We start from the raw sequence: 23868 nt of genomic DNA on the forward strand, positions 1-23868 counted from the left end.
AGTACTGAATGTCAAGTTAAGATAAACAGTACTGAATGTGCAGTTAAAACAAGAGCACTACCTTGCGGGTGCTGACGCTCATCTGATTTTATTTGTATAATAGAAATATTGTCCTACCCATGATTTTCTAAGTCTAAAAAGGACCATCATTCTTGCAAAAAGCAGGACAGAGTTATGTTTCTTGATGTACAGCATCCACTTATGATGGTGAAAAACTGTTGCAAGTTTTAAAGCAATAGCTTTGATAGTTTATGAGAAAAGCTGACTTAAACATAATACTCAACCAAGAAAACTGATTTTCTAAGTCCAAAAGGGGCAATAATTATTGCAAAAAGCAGGATGGAGTTATGTTTCTTGATGTACAGGACCTAAACATAAAACTTAACCAAGAAATCTGATATTTTCTAAGTACAAAAGGGGCCATAAATCTTGCAAAAAGCAGGATGGAGTTATGTTTCTTGCTGTACAGGGTCAGCTTATGATGGTGAACAAGTGTTGCAAATTTCAAAGCAATAGCTTTGATAGTTTAGGAAAAAAGCTGACCTAAACATAGAACTTAACCAGGCAACGCCGATCAAGCGATGACAATAACTCATCATTTTTTTTCCAAAAATCAGATGAGCTAATAAAAAGCACTGAATCTTGGGTTAGGATAAACAGTACTGACTGTCACGTTGTACTGAATGTCCAGTTAGGATAAACAGAACTGAATGTGAAGTTAGGATAGAAAGTACTGAATTTTGACTTATATATATATATATATATAACACCTTCATTTTGAGTGACCCTGTCTAAAGTCAGCAATGCATTTAAAGTGAGTCTAAGTAAAAGAAATGAAACAGCAATTCAGCATTTGGAACAGATTAATTTTTTTCTAGAACTCACTTTTGGAAATATTTTTTCTAATAATTATCAATTTATATGTTGCCGTAATAATTTCACAAGGTGAGTGTATAAAAAGTGTTAAAACACGGTTTTGCTATAAGTTACCGTATAACTCCGTATTAACGCCCCCCCTCTAATTAACGCCCCCCCCCCCACGTTTTTTGGGGAAAATAAAAAAATTTTACCTTCAAAAATTGGTCCTAGATCCAACACAATAATATCCAGATAATAACAATTCCATAACAATACAAATGAATTTCAAAAAAAAAACCCACACTTTATTAACACAAACTTTTAAACACGTCAACAGGCATGGCACAAATAAATCTACTGTGTGTATTAAAGTACTGAATATGCCACGCTATAAACGCTACAGTATTGATCGAATTTAACTCGGATGATGTCACCTGAGCGCGCGACTTTACACAGATTCCCAGTACGATTACGTATCGGGTTATGTCAGTGCATGAATTGGGATGAACAGGGGGGCGTTTATACGAGTTACTGACATTGTTCGGATCAAATTTTTCGTAAAATGCATCGCCCCCGGGGGCGTTTAAACGGGGTTATACGGTAGTTCGATTCTAATATGTTCTTAATCTAAAACAGTAGATGAAATATAGTAGCGCTCTTTCTTGGTCGCAACAAAAACACGTCATCGCACGTTAAAATGACGTCATTCTAGCATGTGTTTTAACAGAGACAAGAATATTAGAATGATATTTCTTAGCTGATATTCACTAAATTTCATTGGGTAATTTAAGCTTACAAATATATAAAGCCATCCCAGTAACAGAGTAAGCTAAATGAGTAAAGCTACCCAAACAGTAGTCCAAATAATAGGATGTTTCAGGACAGTGTGATAACTTTTGACTGTCACTATCCCGACAGGTGTAACGGTCAGATTTTTCCCCAGTCAGTTCTTTCCCCCTCCCCAGTCAATTTTTTCCCCCCCAATTGCAACTGGTTACTCATGATCATTCTTATGGGGGAAAAAACTAACTAGTCAATTTTTTCCCCCCTCATCAATTTTCCTGACTAGTCAATTATTTCCCCTGTTAGTGAAGTGAAACTGGTTATTCTTGGTTTATAGTCCTTAACTAGCCTGCTTTTTGTTTCTGATAGTCGGTTTTCATTTAAATTTCATATAAAATAAGAAATATGTTTCATATTTTGTGTAAATTAAAGAAATATTATTAATGAACTTTTTTTAATTTCTGTTATATTTTTTTAATAGATTTCTTCGAAGGTAAGGAAATTACTGCTGGTCAGTTCTTTTCCTCCCTAGCCAGTACTTGACCTGTCGGTTGGGGAGAAGAAATTGACAGGTCAGTTCTGTCTACCCTAGCCAGTACTTGACCTGTCCGGTGGGGAGAAGAAAGCGACCAGTCAGTTCTTTCCCCTCCAGCCAGTACTTGCTCTGTTAGATGGGGAGAAGAAATTGACCGGTCAGTTCTTCCCCCCCCCCCCCCACTAGCCAGTACTTGCTCTGTCAGGTGGGGGAAGAAATTGACCGGTCAGTTCTTTACCCCCTAGCCAGTAGTTGCTGTGTTAGGTAGGGGATGAAATTGACTGGTCAGTTCTTTCCCCCCTAGCCAGTACTTGACTATCAGGTGGGGGAAGAAATTGACCAGTCAGTTCTTCCCCCCCTAGCCAGTACTTGCTCTTTCAGGTGGGGGAAGAAATTGACCGGTCAGTTCTTTCCCCCCAGCATATACTCGACCTGTCAGGTGGGGGAAGAAATTGACCAGTCAGTTCTTTCCCCCCTAGCCAGCACTTGCTCTTTCAGGTGGGGGAAGAAATTGACCAGTCAGTTCTTTCCCCCCTAGCCAGTACTTGCTCTGTCAAGTGGGGGAAGAAATTAACCAGTCAGTTCTTTCCCCCCTAGCCAGTACTTGACCTGTCATGTGGGGGAAGAAATTGACCAGTCAGTTCTTCCCCCCCCCCAGCCAGTACTTGTTCTGTCAGGTGGGGGAAGAAACTGACCAGTCAGTTCTTTCCCCCCTAGCAAGTAGTTGCTCTGTTAGGTAGGGGAAGAAACTGACTAGTCATTTCTTTCCCACCGAGCCAGTACTTGACTATCAGGTAGGGGAAGAAATTGACCAGTCAGTTCTCCCCCCCCCACCAGCCAGTACTTGTTCTGTCAGGTGGGGGAAGAAACTGACCAGTCAGTTCTTTCCCCCCTAGCCAGTACTTGACCTGTCGGGTGGGGAAATGAAATTGAACAGTCAGTTCTTTCCCCCCTAGCCAGTAGTTGCTCTGTTAGGTAGGGGAAGAAACTGACTAGTCATTTCTTTCCCACCGAGCCAGTACTTGACTATCAGGTGGGGGAAGAAATTGACCTGTCAGTTCTTTCCCCCCTAGCCAGTACTTGCTCTTTCAGGTGGGGGAAGAAATTGACTGGTCAGTTCTTTCCCCCCTAGCCAGTACTTGCTCTGTCAGGTGGGGGAAGAAATTGACCAGTTAGTTCTTTTCCCCCTAGCCAGTACTTGACATGTCATGTGGGGGAAGAAATTGACCAGTCAGTTCTTTCCCCCCTAGCCAGTACTTGTTCTGTCAGGTGGGGGAAGACACTGACTGGTCAGTTCTTTTCCCCCTAGCCAGTACTTGACCTGTCAGGTGGGGAAATGAAATTGACCAGTCAGTTCTTTCCCCACTAGCCAGCAGTTGCTCTGTAAAGTGGGGGAAGAAATTGACTAGTCAGTTCTTTCCCCCCTAGCCAGAACTTGACCTGACGGGTGGGAAGAAGAAACTGACCAGTCAGTTCTTTCCCCCCTAGCCAGAACTTGACCAGTCAGGTGGGGAGAAGAAAGTGACCGGTCAGTTCTTTCCCCCCTAGCATATACTTGACCTGTCAGGTGGGGAGAAGAAATTGACCAATCAGTTCTTTCCCCCATAAACAGTACTTGATCTGTCAGGTAGGGGAAGAAAGTGGCTAGGGGGGAAGAACTGACTTGTCAATTTCTTCCCCCACCTGACAGGTCAAGTACTGGCTAGGGGGAAAGAACTGACTGGTCAATTTCTTCTCCCCCCTGATAGTCAAGTATATGCTAGGGGAAAAGAACTGACCGGTCAATTTCTTCTTCCCACCCGAAAGGTCAAGTACTGGCTAGGGGGAAAGAACTGAATGCTCAATTTCTTCCCCCAGCTGACAGGTCAAGTACTGGTTAGGGGGAAAGAACTAACTGGCAAATTTCTTCCCCCACCTGATAGGTCAAGTACTGGCTATGGGGGAAAGAACTGACTGGGCAATTTCTTCCCCCACTGACAGGTCATGTACTACCTAGTGGGGAAAGAACTGACCAGTCTATTTCTTCCCCCAACCTAACAAAACAAGTACTGGCTAGGGGGGAAAGAGCTGACCGGCTAATTTCTTCCCTTACATGATAGGTCAAGTACTGGCTGGCGGGGGGAAAGAACTGACCAGTCAATTTCTTCCCCCACCTGACAGGTCAAGTACTGGCTAGGGGGGAAAGAACTGACTGGTCAATTTCTTCCCCCACCTAACACAGCAAGTACAGGCTGAGGGGACAGAACTGACCAGTTAATTTCTTCCCCCACCTAACAGAGCAAGTACTGGCTAGGGGGGAAAGAACTGACCAGTCAATTTCTTCCCCACCTGACAGGTCAAGTATATGCTAGAGGGGAAACAACTGACCGGTCAATTTCTTCTCCCCACCTGACCGGTCAAGTACTGGCTAGGGGGGATAGAACTGACCAGTCAATTTCTTCCCCCTCTGTCAGGTCAAGTATATGCTAGGGGGGGAAAGAACTGACCAGTCAATTTCTTCTCCCCACCTGATTTGTCAAGTACTGGCCTGGGGGAAAGAAATGACCGGTCAATTTCTTCCCCCATCTAACAGAGCAAGTACTGGCTAGGGGGGAAAGAACTGACCAGTTAATTTCTTCCCCCACCTAACAGAGCAAATACTGGCTAGCGGGGAAAGAACTGACTGGTCAGTTTCTTCCCCCACCTAACAGAGCAATTACTGGCTGGTGGGTAAAGAACTGACTGGTCCATTTCTTCCCCCTCCTGATAGGTCAAGTACTGGCTAGGGGGGAAAGAACTGACTGGTCAAATTTATTTCGCCACCCGACAGGTCAAGTACTGGCTAGGGGGGAAAGAAATGACCAGTCAATTTCTTCCCCAACCTAACAGAGCAAGTAGTGGCTAGTGGGGTAAGAAATGACCAGTCAATTTCTTCCCCCTCCTGATTGGTCAAGTATATGCTAGGGGGGAAAGAACTGACTGGTCAATTTCTTCCCCCACCTGACAGGTCAAGTATATGCTGGGAGGAAAGAACTGACCAGTCAATTTCTTCTCCCCACCTGACAGGTCAAGTACCGGCTACGGGGAAAGAGCTGACCGGTCAATTTCTTCCCCCACCTGATAGGTCAAGTATATGCAAGGGGGAAAGAACTGACCAGTCAATTTCTTCTCCCACTTAACAGGTCAGAAAAAAGGTCAAGTATATGCTAGGGGGGAAAGAACAGACCGGTCAATTTCTTCCCCGCTCCTGACAGATATTAAATAGTACCGTAATGGTAATCAAACAGAAGTTAAAAATTTTGATCTGACAAAAATAAACCTTGATTAAAGTTACAAAAAAGAAATATATAGGTTTATTCAAATGGAAAACAATACCTATTTCATCTGTTTCCCCGGGGGAAAGAATTGACTAGTCAATTTTTTACCTGGGGAAAGAACTGACTGGGGGAAAAACTGGGCTGTCACCAGTTCTCTAGAGATGACAACTTTCAAATATCAGTTCAAATGTCATCATAATAAGCCAGATGATAACTAAGTTGTTGATCAGTTCTTCACAAATCTGATTTGAGGAGATATCTGTTCTTAATCTCATCTTATTTGTCACACTTTTGTGTTAGTTTTGCTATTCAGTTTTTTATATAGTTACTTTTATGGCAGATTTTAGGCCTAGGTCAAGATCAGCAGCTTTCCCACAGTTTTACTTTTTTTCTGTATTATATTCTTCATGCCTCATTTTTTTTTTCTTTTAATTTCTAAGTTGCATCTTATAGTTTTAGTTTAGTTTCCCTAGTATTAGTTTGCATGTGCTTTAAAAGCCTATTATTAATAATATGCTCCTCTCTTAGTTTAGTTAATTTTATGTAAATATGTACTGTAAGTTGTTGTGTTTTTTATGTTTTAACTTGTTTGCTTCTTTTTCCTTGTCTGGTGTAGCTTCAGCACATGTGGAGTGGCTGTACCGCTGGCGTAGCCAGTCGAAGTAAAATGATATGAATGTGACCTAGGGTAGATGACAGATATGGTGTGGTGAAGTGAATGACCCCTCCAGGCCGTTTTCCCAAATCTACACTTTTCTTTCGGTAGTTTTTTGGGACACTTACTTTGACAGGGTTTTTGTTTTACACTAGCCACAATACCCATATGTCATCTACTTATTTGTAATTAACTAAATTTTTATTTTGCTTATTTATTTTGTATCCCTCTTTTCAGCATGTATGTTTAAACTGAATTTTGCTTTGAAGGGGAGTAACAAAGTCAGTAATGTATATGTACTGTTACAGAGTTACTTCCCTTGCTCTTTTATGACTGCTTTAGCTAATGTTAATTGTTAATTTCATATCCGACGTTAAATAAAGTTTCTTGTATCTTGTAACAGAACTGCATATGAAATTTCTAACATTTATTAATTAACATCATCATCAACCAAGTATAGAGCTGAGATCATGCAAGAACGTATAATTAGCTCAGCGAGTCAGGCTATTGGTGGCTAGTCCAACTAATTTGACGTGATCCTAGGATATATTGACTCAGAGATGATTTTTTCATATGGGTAATATCTCCACTAGCTCACATCAAACACTCGAAAGACCAAAATAGTTGAAGCAATTTCCGATGAAATTTTCATCGCTGCCGACATGTTACATGCTCTAGGTTTAAATGTGAATTATTTCAGGAATTGGTAATAAATTCAAATAAAACTTACATGTATCAAAAGGGGATTCAATTCCTCATTGATTAATGTAAAAATTATCATACAATATCCAAAATTACGAATTTTCTGGTGATTTAAACCTATATATGTACTGTACACGATAATGTTTACCATGTATGTACACTAATATGCGCAAGCGATAAAACCAATAACTAATTAACTTTACACGCGACCATGTACTGTACGTGATTTATCATCCATTATTTTAGTCCTTGAAAGTTTTGACGTTTAGATTGCCAGTCAAAACAATCTGAACATCAAATTTTGACTACATGGTGGCGGAAAGAATCCTTCTGACTCCAGTAAAAAAAGGAAAAACAATAACAAATGGAAAGTCACAGCAGAATACCTTCTTGTTCATTTGGTAAAAAATGTTTTCTGATCATCTTCTCTTTGAAAGTGAGTAAGGAATCATCAGACTGTTCACTATCTGAACAGAACTGCTTCCTTCCATACATAGCCAACAAATTGCAAGTTCTTACACAGCATGCCTTCAATTTGTTATTGTTCAAGGGAACTTGGCGAATAATTCCTATGTACATTTTTTAGCTGTCACGCCATTTTATCATTCGACAGAGGGAAAAGACGAAAAACATCAAAAAATACTCGGACTGCAAAAGGATAAACAAAGGGGAGAGCACGCTGGTCACCTTAAAATCCATACAGTAGGGATTATCTCACAAGAATTTCTTAATTTTATTTAGTAATTTTATTTAGCGTGTCATCTCAGTCTCTCGCAGAATTAAGAACAAATGCCCGTATTAATTCACGAATATAAAAAATAAAACTATGGCGAATATGTCAAGAAAACACACGTCTGTTTATTTAACTGCATTAAAATTACTTTGAGTTGAACCCTATTAATTTGTCGGTTAACCTAATTTGTCTATGCTGTAAGCGATTATCTGTCGACTCCTCCTAAAAAATAAAAAAAAATGACATGACAAAATCACCTTTACTCTGCAGTATATTTGTGCAGAAAAAACTTTGTATATGTATGTGTAAGTGATTGTCATGAAGTGGATCAAGAAGAAAACTGAATAGACAAGATATTTTATTTATAAATAGGTTGCATTTATAATTTTTGGATTCGTTACCGAAATTACTCGTACTGTAGTATCGTACTGCCAGTGTGCATTTGTCCAGTTAGCAAGGTTCGTGGAGACATTAAGAAATTTTTTAAAGTTAATGTTTTGTTTGCATATGCAGTTACAAGTTTCAGTTTTTCACAAACGTGGCCGGTTATTAAAAGTTGTTGGAAGGAAGGTTGTTCTGTGTTAATCAGGTCTGTACCAGGTGTCCAGATATTTCCCCCCCAAGACAGTTCCTCCCAAGACTTTTCCTCCTAAGAAACAAATTAATTAAAAATTGGGGGTGAAACGTCTTGGCAGGGGTCCTTAAATATTTTCAGAGTCTACTTGTCCACGGACAAGTTGGGCCCACAAATCCACTTGTCCGTACCAAAGAAGAACTTGTCCGTACTTTTTAGTTTAAAAAGGAAAGGATCAGCATTATCATTACTAAATAAACAAATAATACAAAGATACACTTCTGTTGACTTCTATTTTGACTGATATAAAGTTTTTATGTTATGACTAGAACCATCCATTTGAAAATATGTTATAACTAGCAAGCTAAGTGACTAGAACATCCACTTGAAAATATATGTTATGACTAGCAAGCTAAGTGACTAGAACATCCACTTGAAAATATGTTATGACTAGCAAGTTTAGTGAGTAGAGAATAATTAAGAACACTTGAACACATGCCATTGACAAAAATAATCTCAGTATGCCTAGAATTTCTACCCTGGTCCCATAACATTCACTGAATACTGCACCAGTTGGTCTTTCAGGGGTCCTGAAATAAGCTGTCAGAGTTGTTAAATGTCAAAACAACCGACTGGAACAATTAAGCCACAAATTTTGGCTACTAAACTTTTTTACATAGCGCCAACCTAGCTCATCGATTTTCTGAAAATCAAAAATGAAAGTAGATAACGGGAAACCCCAGACTGGCACTCATTTTCAACTTCACGGTATAATTTTCCAATAATGATCATTAAATGTAGTAAACCAGTCCACGTGTCTATAAATGGCTGCATACATTTTTGTTTTGATAATTTAAGGGTCATAAATGATCACAAACAGATTAGATATTGCCTTTAGGCATGCGGAAATCACAGATGACGCCGATTAGTTTCGTTTACATAAAATGTTTACCACGGCAATTTTACTTGTCCCCGGACAAGCCAGCTTCTAAAAACTGCTTGTCCGGACCGAGGAATCCACGAATCGGACAACTCGGACAGCTTATTTCAGGACCCCTGCTTGGGTATAACTAAATTGTTGGGGGGGGGTGGGAATGTCTTAAGGGGGAACTGTCTTGGAGGGGAAATGTCCAATACGTATTCCCTGTACCATGTGCATGTTACGCGCTACCATGTGCATGTTACGCGCATATAGCTAATCTGCGCATTTGGTAAATCGGGCAGTGCAAATAACCAATTTATTATGCGCAGGGTAACTGTCTTGCGCATTTAGTAAATGAGTCTGCTCTTTTAACATATGGATGATATCACCCAATAAAGCTGAATCTCGTAAGAGGGCTAGACTTGTTGGCCTACATAAAATTGTTTAATTTTAAAACTGACAGTGATCAGGCAAGTGTAAAGGTGTGAATTGACTTGGTCACTTTGCTTAATTTGTAAAGAACAAGAAATACATAGATCTATTTTTTAAAAAGTAAATCATCGTATTTATGCGTAATCTCAATGAGATGTTCATGTCCCTGGTAGTTTACAGACTATAAATTTCTGTCGAAGATGGTATTAAGAGTCAATCGTCACATAGGTGTTAGAAAACTTTAAAATAACACCAAATATCCAAAGAATAATTATTTTATAACAAAAGTTTTTTTTTTTTTTACTTTTTAACACCGTAGCCTGTACGGAATGTTGATCCAGCACTAATAGGCTAATAGCAAATCCTGAAATGATGCCGATATTTCAAATATGTATCATTTCTTACAGATCAGATCGTATTGATATTTTTTAATGTTTTATAGTAGATCTACAAAAGAGTAATTTTCGCCAGAATGTGAACGCATTTTTATTACTGCGCAAGTTGTGTGTCATGCGCTAATAGAAAATCTGGAAATTACTCTGATAACTTGAATATCTGCCATTAACTTTCACAATTGGTGTTGCCCAAAAACCAATTGTAGAGTAAATAGTGCTCAAAGTAAACAGCAGTTATGGATGTAGGATTCAAGCCAAAGATGGAGAAAAATTACATGACAATCCAAATAGGTGAACAAAATACACCTTGCCTAGTTGATTCAGGTGCTGACATAAGTGCTATAAGCAAATACTTGTTGTGGTGAAAGACATCATGTCTTGGGTCAAGCAGATATTATGTTTGAATGTGAAGGTGTGACTTTTACACATAATTTCCATGTTTTCGAACAATTACATTCTAAAATTCTTGTGGGAATAGACTTTTTGAAGAAATATAAAGTTCAAATTAAGTTTGGTGAATTGGAAGTGTTAGTGCCAAATTCAGCAACAGTTACAACAATGAAAATACCAACCAGGACCAAGACACCTCCACAAACATCATGGGCAACAACAACTAAAGAAGTCATTGTTCCACCTCACAATGAGATTATCATTCCAGTTCATATTTCAAGAATACCTTCTGAAACAACAGTGCTATTAGAACCTACCGGTAGGTTAAACTTACATGATTTAGACATAGCAGGTAGGAAAACTGTAGTTAATGTACAAAATTCTAATGGTGCTTATAGACTTATTAACCCAACAAGTGTACCAGTATTTTTATCAGCGAAACAAAGAATTGCAAAGGTTAGTGTAATAGAGAATCCATCATCAATATCAGTGCTCAAAGAACAAAGTTCATCAAACATTTCTCATCTAACTGCTTCTGACTCTGAACAAAGTCCAAATTATGAAACTATTGTGGAAGATTTAGGAATAGACCTTGATAAAAGTGAAATAAGTGCTGAACAAAGACAAAAACTATATAAATTTCTTGGACAAAATCGTGACATATTCACAAGGGACTTATCAGAACTGGGTGAAACAAATCTACATCAGCATGTTACTGAGAATGGCGATGCAAAACCAGTCAGTTCAGGACCATATAGACAGACACCGGAGAAACGCAGAATACTACATCAGCTCATCAAAGAAATGGAGGAATCAGGCATTGTTGAAGAAAGCATTTCACCATGGCACAGTCCTGTGGTACTAGTCAAGAAACCGAAGAACAATTGGCGTTTTGCAGTGGACTACAGGAAGGTCTATGCCGTAACAGAACTGATGCCGTTCCCCATTCCGCACATGACAGATGTGTTTGATACGCTAGCTGATGCCAAAGCTTCTTTCTATTCAGTGCTGGATCTATGCTCTGGATTTTGGCAGGTGCCACTACATGAGTCGACAAACATAAAAGTGCGTTCATTACAGACCAGGGAATTTTATCAGTTTAAGCGTCTCAGCTTCAATCTTGTCAATGCGCCAGTGACGTTCCAGAGTCTCATGACAAAAGTGCTCAGAAACCTGAACTTTAAAATTGCCTTAGTTTATATCGATGACGTCCTTACTTTGATGAACATTACACCATTTAGACCTAGTTTTTTCAAATCTAAGAGAAGCAAATCTAAAATTACATCCCAAAAAGCGGAGTACACCAACCCTACTGACTTTGGGGTCAAAGGTCAAGGTCACAGAGGCCAACGTTAACTTTTTGCATGAAGGCACTTTACTTGCGAACCACTTCACTCAGGACCTTCAAACTTCACATGCTGATAGTACTTATTGAGTACACCACCCCTACTGACTTTGGGGTCACCAGGCCAAAGGTCAAGGTGCTGCGGGGGCATTTGTCACAATTAGTGACAGCTCTTGTTTTTTTTTGGTGCCCCCCCCCCCCCCCCCAATGAGTGGTGGGGCATATAGATTTGCTCTTACTCGTGCATCCGTCCAAAGTTCGTGACGCGCCTAGCTCAAAAAGTATTTGATATAAATTGATGAAACCTTGCATGGGTCTTTATCATGATATGAACTTGTGCACCTTCTATTTTTCGTCTGGCTCCACCCCCTAATTTTAGAGTTATGGCCCCTGAAATAGACAAAAATGCACATATTCACCTTGTGACACGCCCAGCTCAAAAAGTGTTTGATATAGATTCTTGAAACCTTGCTTGAGTCTTAATCATGATATGAACTTGTGCACCTCCTATATTTCATCTGGCTTAGCCCCCTATTTCTAGAGTTATGGCCCTTGAAATAGTCAGAAATGCACATTTTCACCTTGTGACACGCCTAGCTCAAAAAGTATTTGATATAATGGTTCTCTACCAAGTTTGTTCAAATTATCCCCCTAGGGTCAAATATGGCCCCGCCCTGGGGGTCACATGGCTCATATAGACTTATATAAGGAAAAGCTTTTAAAATCTTGTCAATAACCTACAACATTCAAATTTAGACCACATGTATGGTTTTGAGTAGCAAGATGAACCTTGACATGAGTTGACCTTGATTTTGACCTAGTGACCTACTTTCACATTTCTGTAGCTACAGCCTTCAAATTTGGACCACATGCATAGTTTTGTGCACTGAAAAAATCTTTGACCTTGACATTGACCTAGTGACCTACTTTCACATTTTTGAAGGTACAGGCTTTAAATTTGGACCACATGCATAGTTCTGTGTTCTGTAATAAAATTTGACCTTAATTTTGACCTAGTGACCTACTTTCACATTTCTTGAGCTACAGCTTTCAAATTTTGACCACTTGCATAGTTTTGTTTACGAAAATGAACTTTGACCTTAAGATTGACCTAGTAACTACTTTCACATTTCCGTAGCTACAGGCTTCAAATTTAGACCACATGCATAGGATTGTGTACCGAAACAAACTTTGACCTTGACATTGACCTAGTGACCTACTTTCACATTTTTGAAGGTACAGGCTTTAAATTTGGACCACATGCATAGATTTGTGTTCTGAAGTGTAATTTGACCTTGATTTTGACCTAGTGACCTATACCACATTTCTCAAGGTACAATGTACAGCCATCAAATTTGGACCACTTGCATAGTGTTGTGTACCGAAATAAACTTTGACTTCAAGATTGACCTAGTGACCTACTTTCAAATTTCTCAAACTAAGCCTTCAAACTTGATGCACATGCATATTTTTGTGTACAAAGAACTTTGTCCTTGAAATTGATCTAGTGACCTGCTTTCACATTTCTCAGGCTACAGCTTTCGAATTTGGACCACATGCACAGTGTTGTGTACGGAAATGAAAATTTGACCTTGAGCTAGTCAATAAGTCTTGAAATTCGGAACACTCAAAAATGGCACATTTGTAAGCGCCAAGATCACTCTGTGATCTCTTGTATCAAAATGCATTCAATATTTTACCATTTATTTATCATCCAAGATGATGATGATGAGGTGAGACCAGACAGACAGACCGCACGGTGACTCCTACATACTCCACCTCCTTCAAACTTTGTTTGTGGGTTATAATTTATTATTATGAACAAATACTACAGGAGCAAAGGAAAAGCCGCTGTATTTAATAAATAAGTCAGTTGCTAACAAGCATACAGTATTTTTTACAAAAGTCGCAAACAGTTGTACAGTACCGCAAGCAAACATGCATACAATCAGGACATCACACCAAATCTTCTTCCATTGACGGTTATAAACGAATTGGAGGTTTTAGCATTAATTTTATTTAATTTTACCAAACTTTTTTTTTCATTATTCATGAAACAGTGGGATTTATATGTAGATCATTTTTTAAGCTAGAAAATATGTACTTTTGACATCGACATTGTGCAATTTCTGGACAAAATCAGTGATCAATCGAGTGTTTTGCTATAAATTATAATTTTACCAGTAATGACTATGGCACCAATTTTTCATGAATTATGCCCCCTTTGTACTGAGAAGTTCAGGTAAAAGTTTTGGTGCACTTTTACTCTATCTCTGTTATTACTAAATGGATTTGATTGAAACTTTACATAGTTGTTCCACATTATCATCCACATCATATGACACATGGGTCATAACTCTGGCACCAATTTTTCATGAATTATGCCCCATTTTTACATAAAATTTAATTTTTAATTTATGAATCCTTTATCTTATTGCAGGGTTATGTTGAGTTCTTCATTACTTGAATGTTATAAGTACAAGTACCATTTTTCCTAGTACTCATCGCACTTAAACGTTACATTTATTTTCAGAGTGTTAAGTGCAGGTCGTACAGTATGTCTGGCGGAGAGATACGGGAGGGCTTTTTGTGCCCGATGTGTATGAAGGATCTAGGAACAGTGAGCCAGTTACAGTCTCACTTTGAGGAGGCACACAGCACTGAGGACAAAGCTACTCTCAATCAGCTTAGAGGTATGATAGTGTTTTTTTTCCACTGATTTGGAAATAGGACCATTGTCTACTAATCGAAGAAATTTGTCCTAAAATATCTAATTTATAAGGTGTTAGAAAATGTTATTTTTTAGGTCACCTGTCACAAAGTGACAAGGTGAGCTTTTGTGATCGCGCGGCGTCCGTCGTCCGTGCATGCGTAAACTTTTGCTTGTGACCACTCTAGAGGTCACATATTTCATGGGATCTTTATGAAAGTTGGTCAGAATGTTCACCTTGATGATATCTAGGTGAAGTTCCAAACTGGGTCATGTGCGGTCAAAAACTAGGTCAGTAGATCTAAAAATAGAAAAACCTTGTGACCTCTCTAGAGGCCATATTTTTCATGAGATCTTCATGAAAATTGGTGAGAATGTTCATCTTGATGATATCTAGATCAAGTTCGAAACTGGGTCATGTGCGGTCAAAAACTAGGTCAGTGGATCTAAAAATAGAAAAACCTTGTGACCTCTCTAGAGGCCATATTTTTCATGAGATCTTCATGAAAGTTAGTCAGAATGTTCACCTTGATGATATCTAGGTCAAGTTCGAAACTGGGTCACGTAGGGTCAAAAACTAGGTCAGTAGGTCTAAAAATAGAAAAACCTTGTGACCTCTCTAGAGGCCATATTTCTCAATGGATCTTCATGAAAATTGTTCAGAATGTTCACCTTGATGATATCTAGGTCAAGTTCGAAACTGGGTCACGTAGGTTCAAAAACTAGGTCAGTGGATCTAAAAATAGAAAAACCTTATGACCTCTCTAGAGGCCATATTTTTCACGAGATCTTCATCAAAATTGGTCAGAATGTTCACCATGATAATATCTAGGTCGAATTCGTAACTGGGTCACGTGGGGTCAAAAACTAGGTCAGTAGGTCTAAAAATAGAAAAACCTTGTGACCTCTCTAGAGGCCCTATTTCTCAATGGGTCTTCATGAAAATTGGTCAGAATGTTCACCTTGATGATTTCTAGGTCAAGTTCGAAACTGGGTCACGCGGGGTCAAAAACTAGGTCAGTGGATCTAAAAATAGAAAAACCTTGTGACCTCTCTAGAGGCTTTTCATGAGATCTTCATGAAAATTGGTCAGAATGTTCACCTTGATGATATCTGGGTCAAGTTTGAAACTGGGTCATGTGCCTTCAAAAACTAGGTCAGTAGGTCAGTAGATCTAAAAATAGAAAAACCTTGTGACCTCTCTAGAGGCCATACTTTTCAAGAGATCTTCATGAAAATTGGTCAAAATGTTCATCTTGATGATATCTGGGTCAAGTTCGAAACTGGGTCACGTGTGGTCAAAAACTAGGTCAGTAGGTCTAAAAATAGAAAAACCTTGTGATGTCTCTAGAGGCCATATTTCTCAATGGATCTTCATGAAAATTGGTGAGAATGTTCAGCTTGATTATATCTAGGTCAAATTTGGGTCATGTGTGGTCAAAAACTAGGTCAGTAGGTCGAAAAATAGAAAGACCTTGTGACCTCTCTAGAGGCCATATTTTTCACGAGATCTTCATGAAAATTGGTGAGAATATTCACCTTTATGATATCTAGATCAAGTTTAAAAGTGGGTCACGTGCCTTCAAAAACTAGGTCATTAGGTCAGATAATAGAAAAACCTTGTGACCTCTCTAGAGGTCATATTTTTCAATGGATCTTTATGAAAATTGGTCAGAATTTTTTATCTTGATGATATCTAGGTCACATGTGCTCAAAAACTAGGTCACTTTGTCAAATAATAGAAATAACGACGTCATACTAAGTTCAACACTGGGTCATGTGGGGATAGGTGAGCGATTCAGGACCATCATGGTCCTCTTGTATTAGAATTCACATTTAGAAGAAAGAAAGGGGTTCATTAATGACAAATTAGTAGGGCTCTTCAGTTATGATAAATTAGCAGGGCTCTTGTTGCTGAGTGATTCAGGTGAAAAAGTCAGTCAGATTCCTTGAGTTCACCTTTCTTGCATTTCAAAGTGATTATCACTTCACTCTAGGTTTCAAACTGTAAGCATAGGTTTAAGGTCCAATGTTCATCATCTGGTGTCCAGTCATCCACAATTTTACATAAAGTAATGGTCAGAATTACACCAAATTCCTCTGTCAGTTTGGTTCAAATGGTTCAGCTTGACCACTTTTAGGGGCCGCCAGATCTAAAAATAGAAACACCTTAAAACAAATTCTTCTAACGAACATGGGCCTCCATGGCGGAGTAGTTAAGGTCGCTGACTTCAAATCACTTGCCCCTCATTGATGTGGGTTCGTGCCTCACTTGAGGCGTTGAATTCTTCATGTGAGGAAGCCATCTAGCTGGCTTATGGAAGGTGGGTGGTTCTACCCAGGTGCCTGCTCGTTATGAAATAATGCATGGAGGGGCATCTGGGGTCTTCCTTCACCATCAAAGCTGGAAAGTCGCCATATGACCTATAATTGTGTTGGTGCGACGTTAAACCCAACAAAGACAAAACAAAACATTTTGTATCTGTATAGGATGTCTGTATTGTCATTACATCCCATGCTTCTTGTAGAGGGTTTGAAGTGGGACAGAAATAATATAAAATGTAAATACGATCTTAATTGTATTTACAGATAAAATATCTTAATTGAATAGAACATGCATACAGCTTTTAAAATTTTACATGTAAACGTATTGGTTAATGGGTTTTTCCCTAAACAAGTCTGAATGTTGCAGTGATGTTCCTTTTGAATAGTCATTTGGACTGTAATTTGCCAGTTAAACATGCATACTGGTACTGATGATAAACCCGAACAGAAAATGAGGTTTTTTACCTGTAACTTTTTTATATCAGCTAATTGTAATCAATGGTCGGTATCAAAATAAAGCTTAACCTTTGCTAAAAACTTTACATAATTCAAATTTATATTTAGTAAGCAAACTCACACGAAGTGAGGCCCTGAAAGGAGTATGTAAAATGGGGACTGTATGAACGTTGACTGATGATAAATTCGAACACGTTGTCATTTACAAAATTTTCTTGGTATTATTATATTGAAACTTTCCCCAAAAAGCTGCAACAGTCATTCCTGATCAAGTAATGAAAAGTTACCAAATGTCAGGCCTTCATGTTTCGACAGTGAGCATGCGCAAAAAACACCCTCTTCCCCAGTAATTTTGGATAAATATTTTTTATACAAATAAATGTAAGTCATTTATTTATACAGAATATTTACCAATTTTGTTTTTGTTTACACCAGTTGGTGTTGTAAGTGAAAACTATTAGATGGTGTGTCCAATTTTATAAATATCCGATTGCAATCGAATATTTCCAAGGTGGTCGACTTTATCATCTGTCCGGGTTTATCATCAGTACCAGTATTGTTACTTGATAAAAAATGGCAGATTTTTACTCAGTCAAACAGAGAAATATTTTGCCCAGATTAATTGTTATATTGGAAAACAGCTGGAGTTATGCCTCTTCTTAACTTGGAATGTTTTGGTTAAAGTTTTATAAAGTTTTTACTGTCAAAGCTTTTACCGGTATTCAGAAGCAAGCACTTTGAAAGGTCGAGCGTGCTGTCTTATGGGCAGCTCTTGTTAATTTGAAAATTTATCTTCTCAGGATTGTTTGATAGAGCAAAAAAGAAGTTTCTTGGTGATAAAGAAGGAGAGTATGTGTCTGATACAAGTAAAGCAAGCACTAGTATTGCAGTAACTCAGGCAACAAGTCTCTACGATGTTGATTACTGGCAGCAACAAGAATTAGGTAACTACCATGTTAGTTCAAGTACACTTTCAGATGTAAGGTGACAGATTAAGTCACCTCTTTAAGTAGTGGACACTTTCACAGTTTTCTTTGTCTACAGTTGTATAGATCTACGTAATGGTTTGTAAACTTGAGTCGATGTTTGCTTAGGGTGTTTGTATTCACTAGGAGCTGCTTCCTTTGTGAAATAAATTCAGTATGACCAGAGTTACTGTCCCTGATTTGATTTACTCTCAGTTAGAGTATATTAAGTTTGATGACTGGGTATTAGCTTGACTATTCTAAACATAAGAAGGGTTGTTGTATTCACCATGGCATTTCCTGCAGCCATCGCTTTCAGGTTAAAAGTTTCATTACAAGCTTTACATTTTCACTATATCTTCTATATGTTTTGTGTGGGTGTTTATATCGAGGCTGCCATGCAAGGAGGATCATATTTGACTATGATTTGATTAAGATTGATCACTTGTAAATATGTCTTTGTCATGGTTCAGAAATTTTAGTGGATAGTGCATGTCTACGGACGATTTTCAGGAAATCCAGAAATCAGAATCTACTCATTGTTATCAGAGTTACTGCCCTTAAATAAATTAGAAACTGCAAATTGTGTCCATCCAGTGCCACATCTATTCAAAACTTTGGGCACACCAAATGTTTTTCCCACTTTTCCAGTTTCTATGAACGTTATTTCCCCTGACTAAGTTTTAAGATTACAGCTCTATATATAAACTGGACTGCAGGGTACAACACTTTCTGTGATAACCTTTGCAGAAATAATAGTTCATTGAATATCTTTACAAAATCATTTATTCAGTACTATACAGCATTTATCAAGATGGACCAATGGTACTAAACACAAATATTGTTATGTTATTTAATAATCAGATATGCAAGTTTTGATTAACTTTTTATTTTATGCTTAAGGAAAGACTCGTAGTTGGACAGATTTTTTCCGGGGATTAAGAGATGCAAGAGTGGATAAATATGTTGTGGAAACCAATAAGATATTGATACGCCTTGATAAACTGATCAGCTCGGAGATCCCAACTGATTCAGGAAAAAGAAAAGGTAAGTCTCTTCCTCATAACGTTGTAGCGTGGTGACGGCAAGTGATCCTGCCTTTACGACTAGTGCAGACCAAGTTCAGCCTGCACGTCTGTTCGCTATTCAGTCAGTAAATTTTCAGTGAACACCCCTTTGAATAATAAATAGTAATTCCCAAATTGAATGATAGACAGTCAATTTTTGAAATTCAGTAGGGTGATGGATTTTGTATTACAGTAAACCTCGCTTATAAGGAACAACTTGGGACCTCTAAAAATTGTTCCTTATAACTGAAGTTCCTTATATCCGTATAGCGAACTAGTTCCTTGTAACCGAGGTTTGTATAACGAACACAATTTGTATAACGAACACTATTTGACTGACGTTTGAAAAGGGCTATGTGTTCACACTCCCGGCCGACCATGAATCTTTATGTGACAATGTTGGGAGTCTACTACCTGTACTATCCTGGAGAGATGATAAGGTAAACTGCCTGCATGTTTATGACTGAAATAGTGTTGAAACACGGCGTTAAACCTAAACTAAGCCAAAATGTACGTCGGTAAGAATGACCGTAATTTGTGTTTATTTTTTGTCGGTTTTTTCTATCTTCTTTTTTTAGCTCACCTGTCACGAAGTGACAAGGTGAGCTTTTGTGATTGCGTGGCGTCCGTCGTCCGTGCGTCCGTCCGTAAACTTTTGCTTGTGACCACTCTAGAGGTCACATTTTTCATGGGATCTTTATGAAAGTTGGTCAGAATGTTCATCTTGATGATATCTAGGTCAAGTTCGAAACTGGGTCAGGAGTGGTCAAAAACTAGGTCAGTAGATCTAAAAATAGAAAAACCTTGTGACCTCTCTGGAGGCCATATTTTTCATGAGATCTTCATGAAAATTGGTCAGAATGTTCACCTTGATGATATCTAGGTCAAGTTCGAAACTGGGTCACGTGGGGTCAAAAACTAGGTCAGTAGGTCTAAAAATAGAAAAACCTTGTGACCTCTCTAGAGGCCATATTTTTCATGAGATCTTCATGAAAATTGGTCAGAATGTTCACCTTGATGATATCTAGGTCAAGTTTGAAACTGGGTCACGTGGGGTCAAAAACTAGGTCAGTAGGTCTAAAAATAGAAAACCTTGTGACCTCTCTAGAGGCCATATTTTTCATGAGATATCCATGAATATTGGTCAGAATGTTCACCTTGATGATACCTAGGTCAAGTTCAAAACTGGGTCACGTGGGGTCAAAAACTAGGTCAGTAGGTCTAAAAATAGAAAAACCTTGTGACCTCTCTAGATGCCATATTTCTCAATGGATCTTCATGAAAAATGGTCAGAATGTTCACCTTGATGATATCTAGGTCCAGTTTGAAACTGGGTCACGTACGGTCAAAAACTATGTCAGTAGGTCTGAAAATAGAAAAACTTTGTGACCTCTCTAGAGGCCATATTTTTCATGGGATCTTTATGAAAATTGGTCAGAATGTTCATCTTGATGATATCTAGGTCAAGTTCGAAACTGGGTCACGTGCGGTCAATAACTAGGTCAGTAGATCTAAAAATAGAAAAACCTTGTGACCTCTTTAGAGGCCATATTTTTCAAGAGATCTTCATGAAAATTGGTCAGAATGTTGACCTTGATGATATCTAGGTCAAGTTCGAAACTGGGTTACGTGCGGTCAAAAACTAGGTGAGTAGGTCTAAAAATAGAAAAATCTTGTGATGTCTCTAGAGGCCATATTTCTCAATGGATCTTCATGAAAATTAGTGAGAATGTTCAGCTTGATGATATCTAGGTCAAGTTCGTAACTGGGTCATGTGCGGTCAAAAACTAGGTCAGTAGGTCGAAAAATAGAAAAACCTTGTGACCTCTCTAGAGGCCATATTTTTCATGAGATCTTCATGAAAATTGGTGAGAATGTTCACCTTGATGATATCTAGGTCAAGTTTAAAGAGGGGTCACATGCCTTCAAAAACTAGGTCATTAGGTCAAATAATAGAAAAACCTTGTGACCTCTCTAGAGGTCATATTTTTCAATGGATCTTCATGAAAATTGGTCAGAATTTTTTATCTTGATGATATCTAGGTCACATGTGCTCAAAAACTAGGTCACTATGTCAAATAATAGAAATAACTAGGTCATACTCAGTTCAACACTGGGTCATGTGGGGATAGGTGAGCGATTCAGGACCATCATGGTCCTCTTGTTTAAGAGAGCGCTACATTACGAATATGAGATATGTTGCAGTTACTCCCCTTAGCTTGCTCGACTGCATGTTATGTGAATAGGCATCAATACTAACACAAAAAAATGTTCAAATTTTAATTACAAAAATATTGAATTAGCCTACCCATTAAAATCTAAAAGTAGGGTGTTTATGACATATAGTGCATTACGACTAGATAACAGCGCCATACATACGGAATAAAGTGTAAATTATACCTATAGCTTTGCAATTGTCCATTTTAGCACCTGCTATAATTTTTACAATTGGAAATTTGATAAACTGGACTGTTTGCCATTGTTAATGACGCGTAATTAGCACATTTATTTAGGAAAGTATGACCGTGACCGTAACTGATTTTCGTTCACTTTTGTCAACATGAAATACCTAATACATGTAGATCTAGCTCTCGAACGTAATCTTGAGTAAATATAAGTCTACTATTGTCTTGTATTTGGTAAATGTTAATGATATTATATTTTTTTTTATCGTATCTGTGAATTTCATGGAAATGAAATAAGTTGTTTATTCGTGTGCATGAAAGCGCGTGAAAATGCCGACGTTACTCTGACGTCATCAGCGATTCTCCTGTTTATTTCTGGTTTTCAATAATTTTTATTCTTTTTGTCTGTTCGCTATAACCGAGAGGTTTTCCATTGAATTTCGTACTTTGGGACCAGAAAAAGTGTTCCTTATAACCGAGTGTTCCTTATAACTCAGTTCCCTATAACCGAGGATTTTTACATTGATTAAAGAAGGAATTAGATCGGGGAACTGAAAACTGTTCTTTATAACCGAGTGTTCCTTATATCCGAGTTCCTTATAAGTGAAGTTTACTGTACGTGCAATATCTTTCTTTTCATTAAATATTTAATGTTATTTTTTTGACAGCATTTGAAAAGACAGTGGTCATGTGGATGCCAGATAGTGAAGTAAAGAGCTGTCGATATTGTGGTCGCTCATTTAGCCTGACAAGACGTAGACACCATTGTCGTCTCTGTGGTGGCATCATGTGTGATAGATGCTCACATTTTCTTACTCATGATTATGCAAGTAAGTAATGTGGTGAAATCTTACTAGATCTATATATATTTATATATATATTTGTTGGTAATTTCCATGATTGAGTTACTGTGATCCCACAGTTAGGTATAGGGTGCTATACATGCAGATACATTTAAGGTAGTAACTTTTGGTAACACTCCAAGGAATCTAATTACAGTCTGATATATTGAAGGATTGCAGCTGGAGAAAATCTGGAGCGCAAAAGATTACTCATACTGAATTGATTGGCTGAAACCACTCCCAGTTGTAATTACAAGTGCACATGCTCACCTATTCAACAAACGGAATAAATCAGAGGTTTGTGACAGTCTTGGAATTTTGACAAACCTCTGATGGATGAGACTGGTATTTGTACTGCTTCTTTAATTTACCTACTTAACAACTGGAAAGATTTTTTCTTAAAATTAGCTTCAGTTGTCACTCTAATCAAGACAACATGTAGAGTACACAACCAAGGTCCAAGGTCAAGGTCACACTTAAGAGGTCAAAGATCAAATAACTCAAATTTATGTCCAATACATGTCTTCTTAACCACAAGGAAAGATTTTAAGAAGACTAGCATCAATTCTTAACTTCATCAAGAGTAACACTTAAGCCAAAGGTCATGATCACACTTTACATGTTCTGTATCAAAGTGGTGTCTGGGGATATTAGTCAGTTTTAGTGATAGCATTTTGCTTTATAAGTTATTGCATATGCTATAGTTAAATTTGACAGTGATAGGTAGGTTTTATGAATTCAGTACATAAGCTTATGTTTTAGCAAAATTTTAAGTAAAACAAAATAATGTTGAGATATGCAGTGCAGTTCTATTCATTGACTTGAACTGATATTAACTTTCATTGACCTGTGTGTAATTTAAGCAAAGTATCATTTATAAATTATTTTGGCACTTAATTTCAGACACCATTATAAATGTTGTCTCAGGAAGTCATTATGTCTCCCCCAGGAGACATATTGTTTTTGCCCTGTCCGTCCGTCCGTCTGTCCTTCCGTCCGTCCGTCCATACGTCACACTTCATTTCCGAGCAATAACTGGAGAACCATTTGACCTAGAACCTTCAAACTTTATAGGGTTGTAGGGCTGCTGGAGTAGACGACCCCTATTGTTTTTGGGGTCACTCTGTCAAAGGTCAAGATCACAGGGGCCTGAACATTGAAAACCATATCCGATCAATAACTAGAGAACCACTTGACCCAGAATGTTGAAACTTCATAGGATGATTGGTCATGAAGAGTAGATGACCCCTATTGATTTTGGGGTCACTCCCTCAAAGGTCAAGGTCACAGGGGCCTGAACATTGAAAACCATTTCCGATCAATAACTAGAGAACCACACGACCCAGAATGTTGAAACTTCATAGGATGATTGGTCATGAAGAGTAGATGACCCCTATTGATTTTGGGGTCACTCTGTCAAAGGTCAAGGTCACAGGGGCCTGAACATTGAAAACCATTTCCGATCAATAACTAGAGAA

At 38.2% G+C, this 23868-nt stretch overlaps 2 protein-coding genes across 4 annotated transcripts in view; one reads left to right on the top strand and one right to left on the bottom strand.

The window, feature by feature from the left end:
* The window catches only part of LOC123529866 (uncharacterized), a 31840-nt gene extending 23018 nt beyond the window's left edge, over positions 1-8822 (bottom strand). The window contains exon 1 of one of the 2 annotated variants that reach the window (XM_053521166.1): positions 8636-8822. In XM_053521166.1, the coding sequence (XP_053377141.1) occupies positions 8636-8690 (55 nt within the window). In that variant the 5' untranslated portion in view covers positions 8691-8822. Of the gene's footprint in view, positions 1-7215; positions 7522-8635 lie in introns of those variants that run through there. The other variant, XM_045310429.2, reaches the window with a different exon arrangement.
* The window catches only part of LOC123529865 (rabenosyn-5-like), a 28417-nt gene continuing 12301 nt past the window's right edge, over positions 7753-23868 (top strand). Inside the window, exons 1-5 of one of the 2 annotated variants that reach the window (XM_053521164.1) lie at positions 7753-8020; positions 14154-14313; positions 17912-18055; positions 18980-19123; positions 22217-22378. In XM_053521164.1, the coding sequence (XP_053377139.1) occupies positions 14178-14313; positions 17912-18055; positions 18980-19123; positions 22217-22378 (586 nt within the window). In that variant the 5' untranslated portion in view covers positions 7753-8020; positions 14154-14177. The remainder of the gene's footprint in view (positions 8021-14153; positions 14314-17911; positions 18056-18979; positions 19124-22216; positions 22379-23868) is intronic. The other variant, XM_053521165.1, reaches the window with a different exon arrangement.

The sequence above is a fragment of the Mercenaria mercenaria genome, chromosome 13, assembly GCF_021730395.1.
Source record: "Mercenaria mercenaria strain notata chromosome 13, MADL_Memer_1, whole genome shotgun sequence".
In the NCBI taxonomy this organism is placed as follows: Eukaryota; Metazoa; Mollusca; class Bivalvia; order Venerida; family Veneridae; genus Mercenaria; species Mercenaria mercenaria.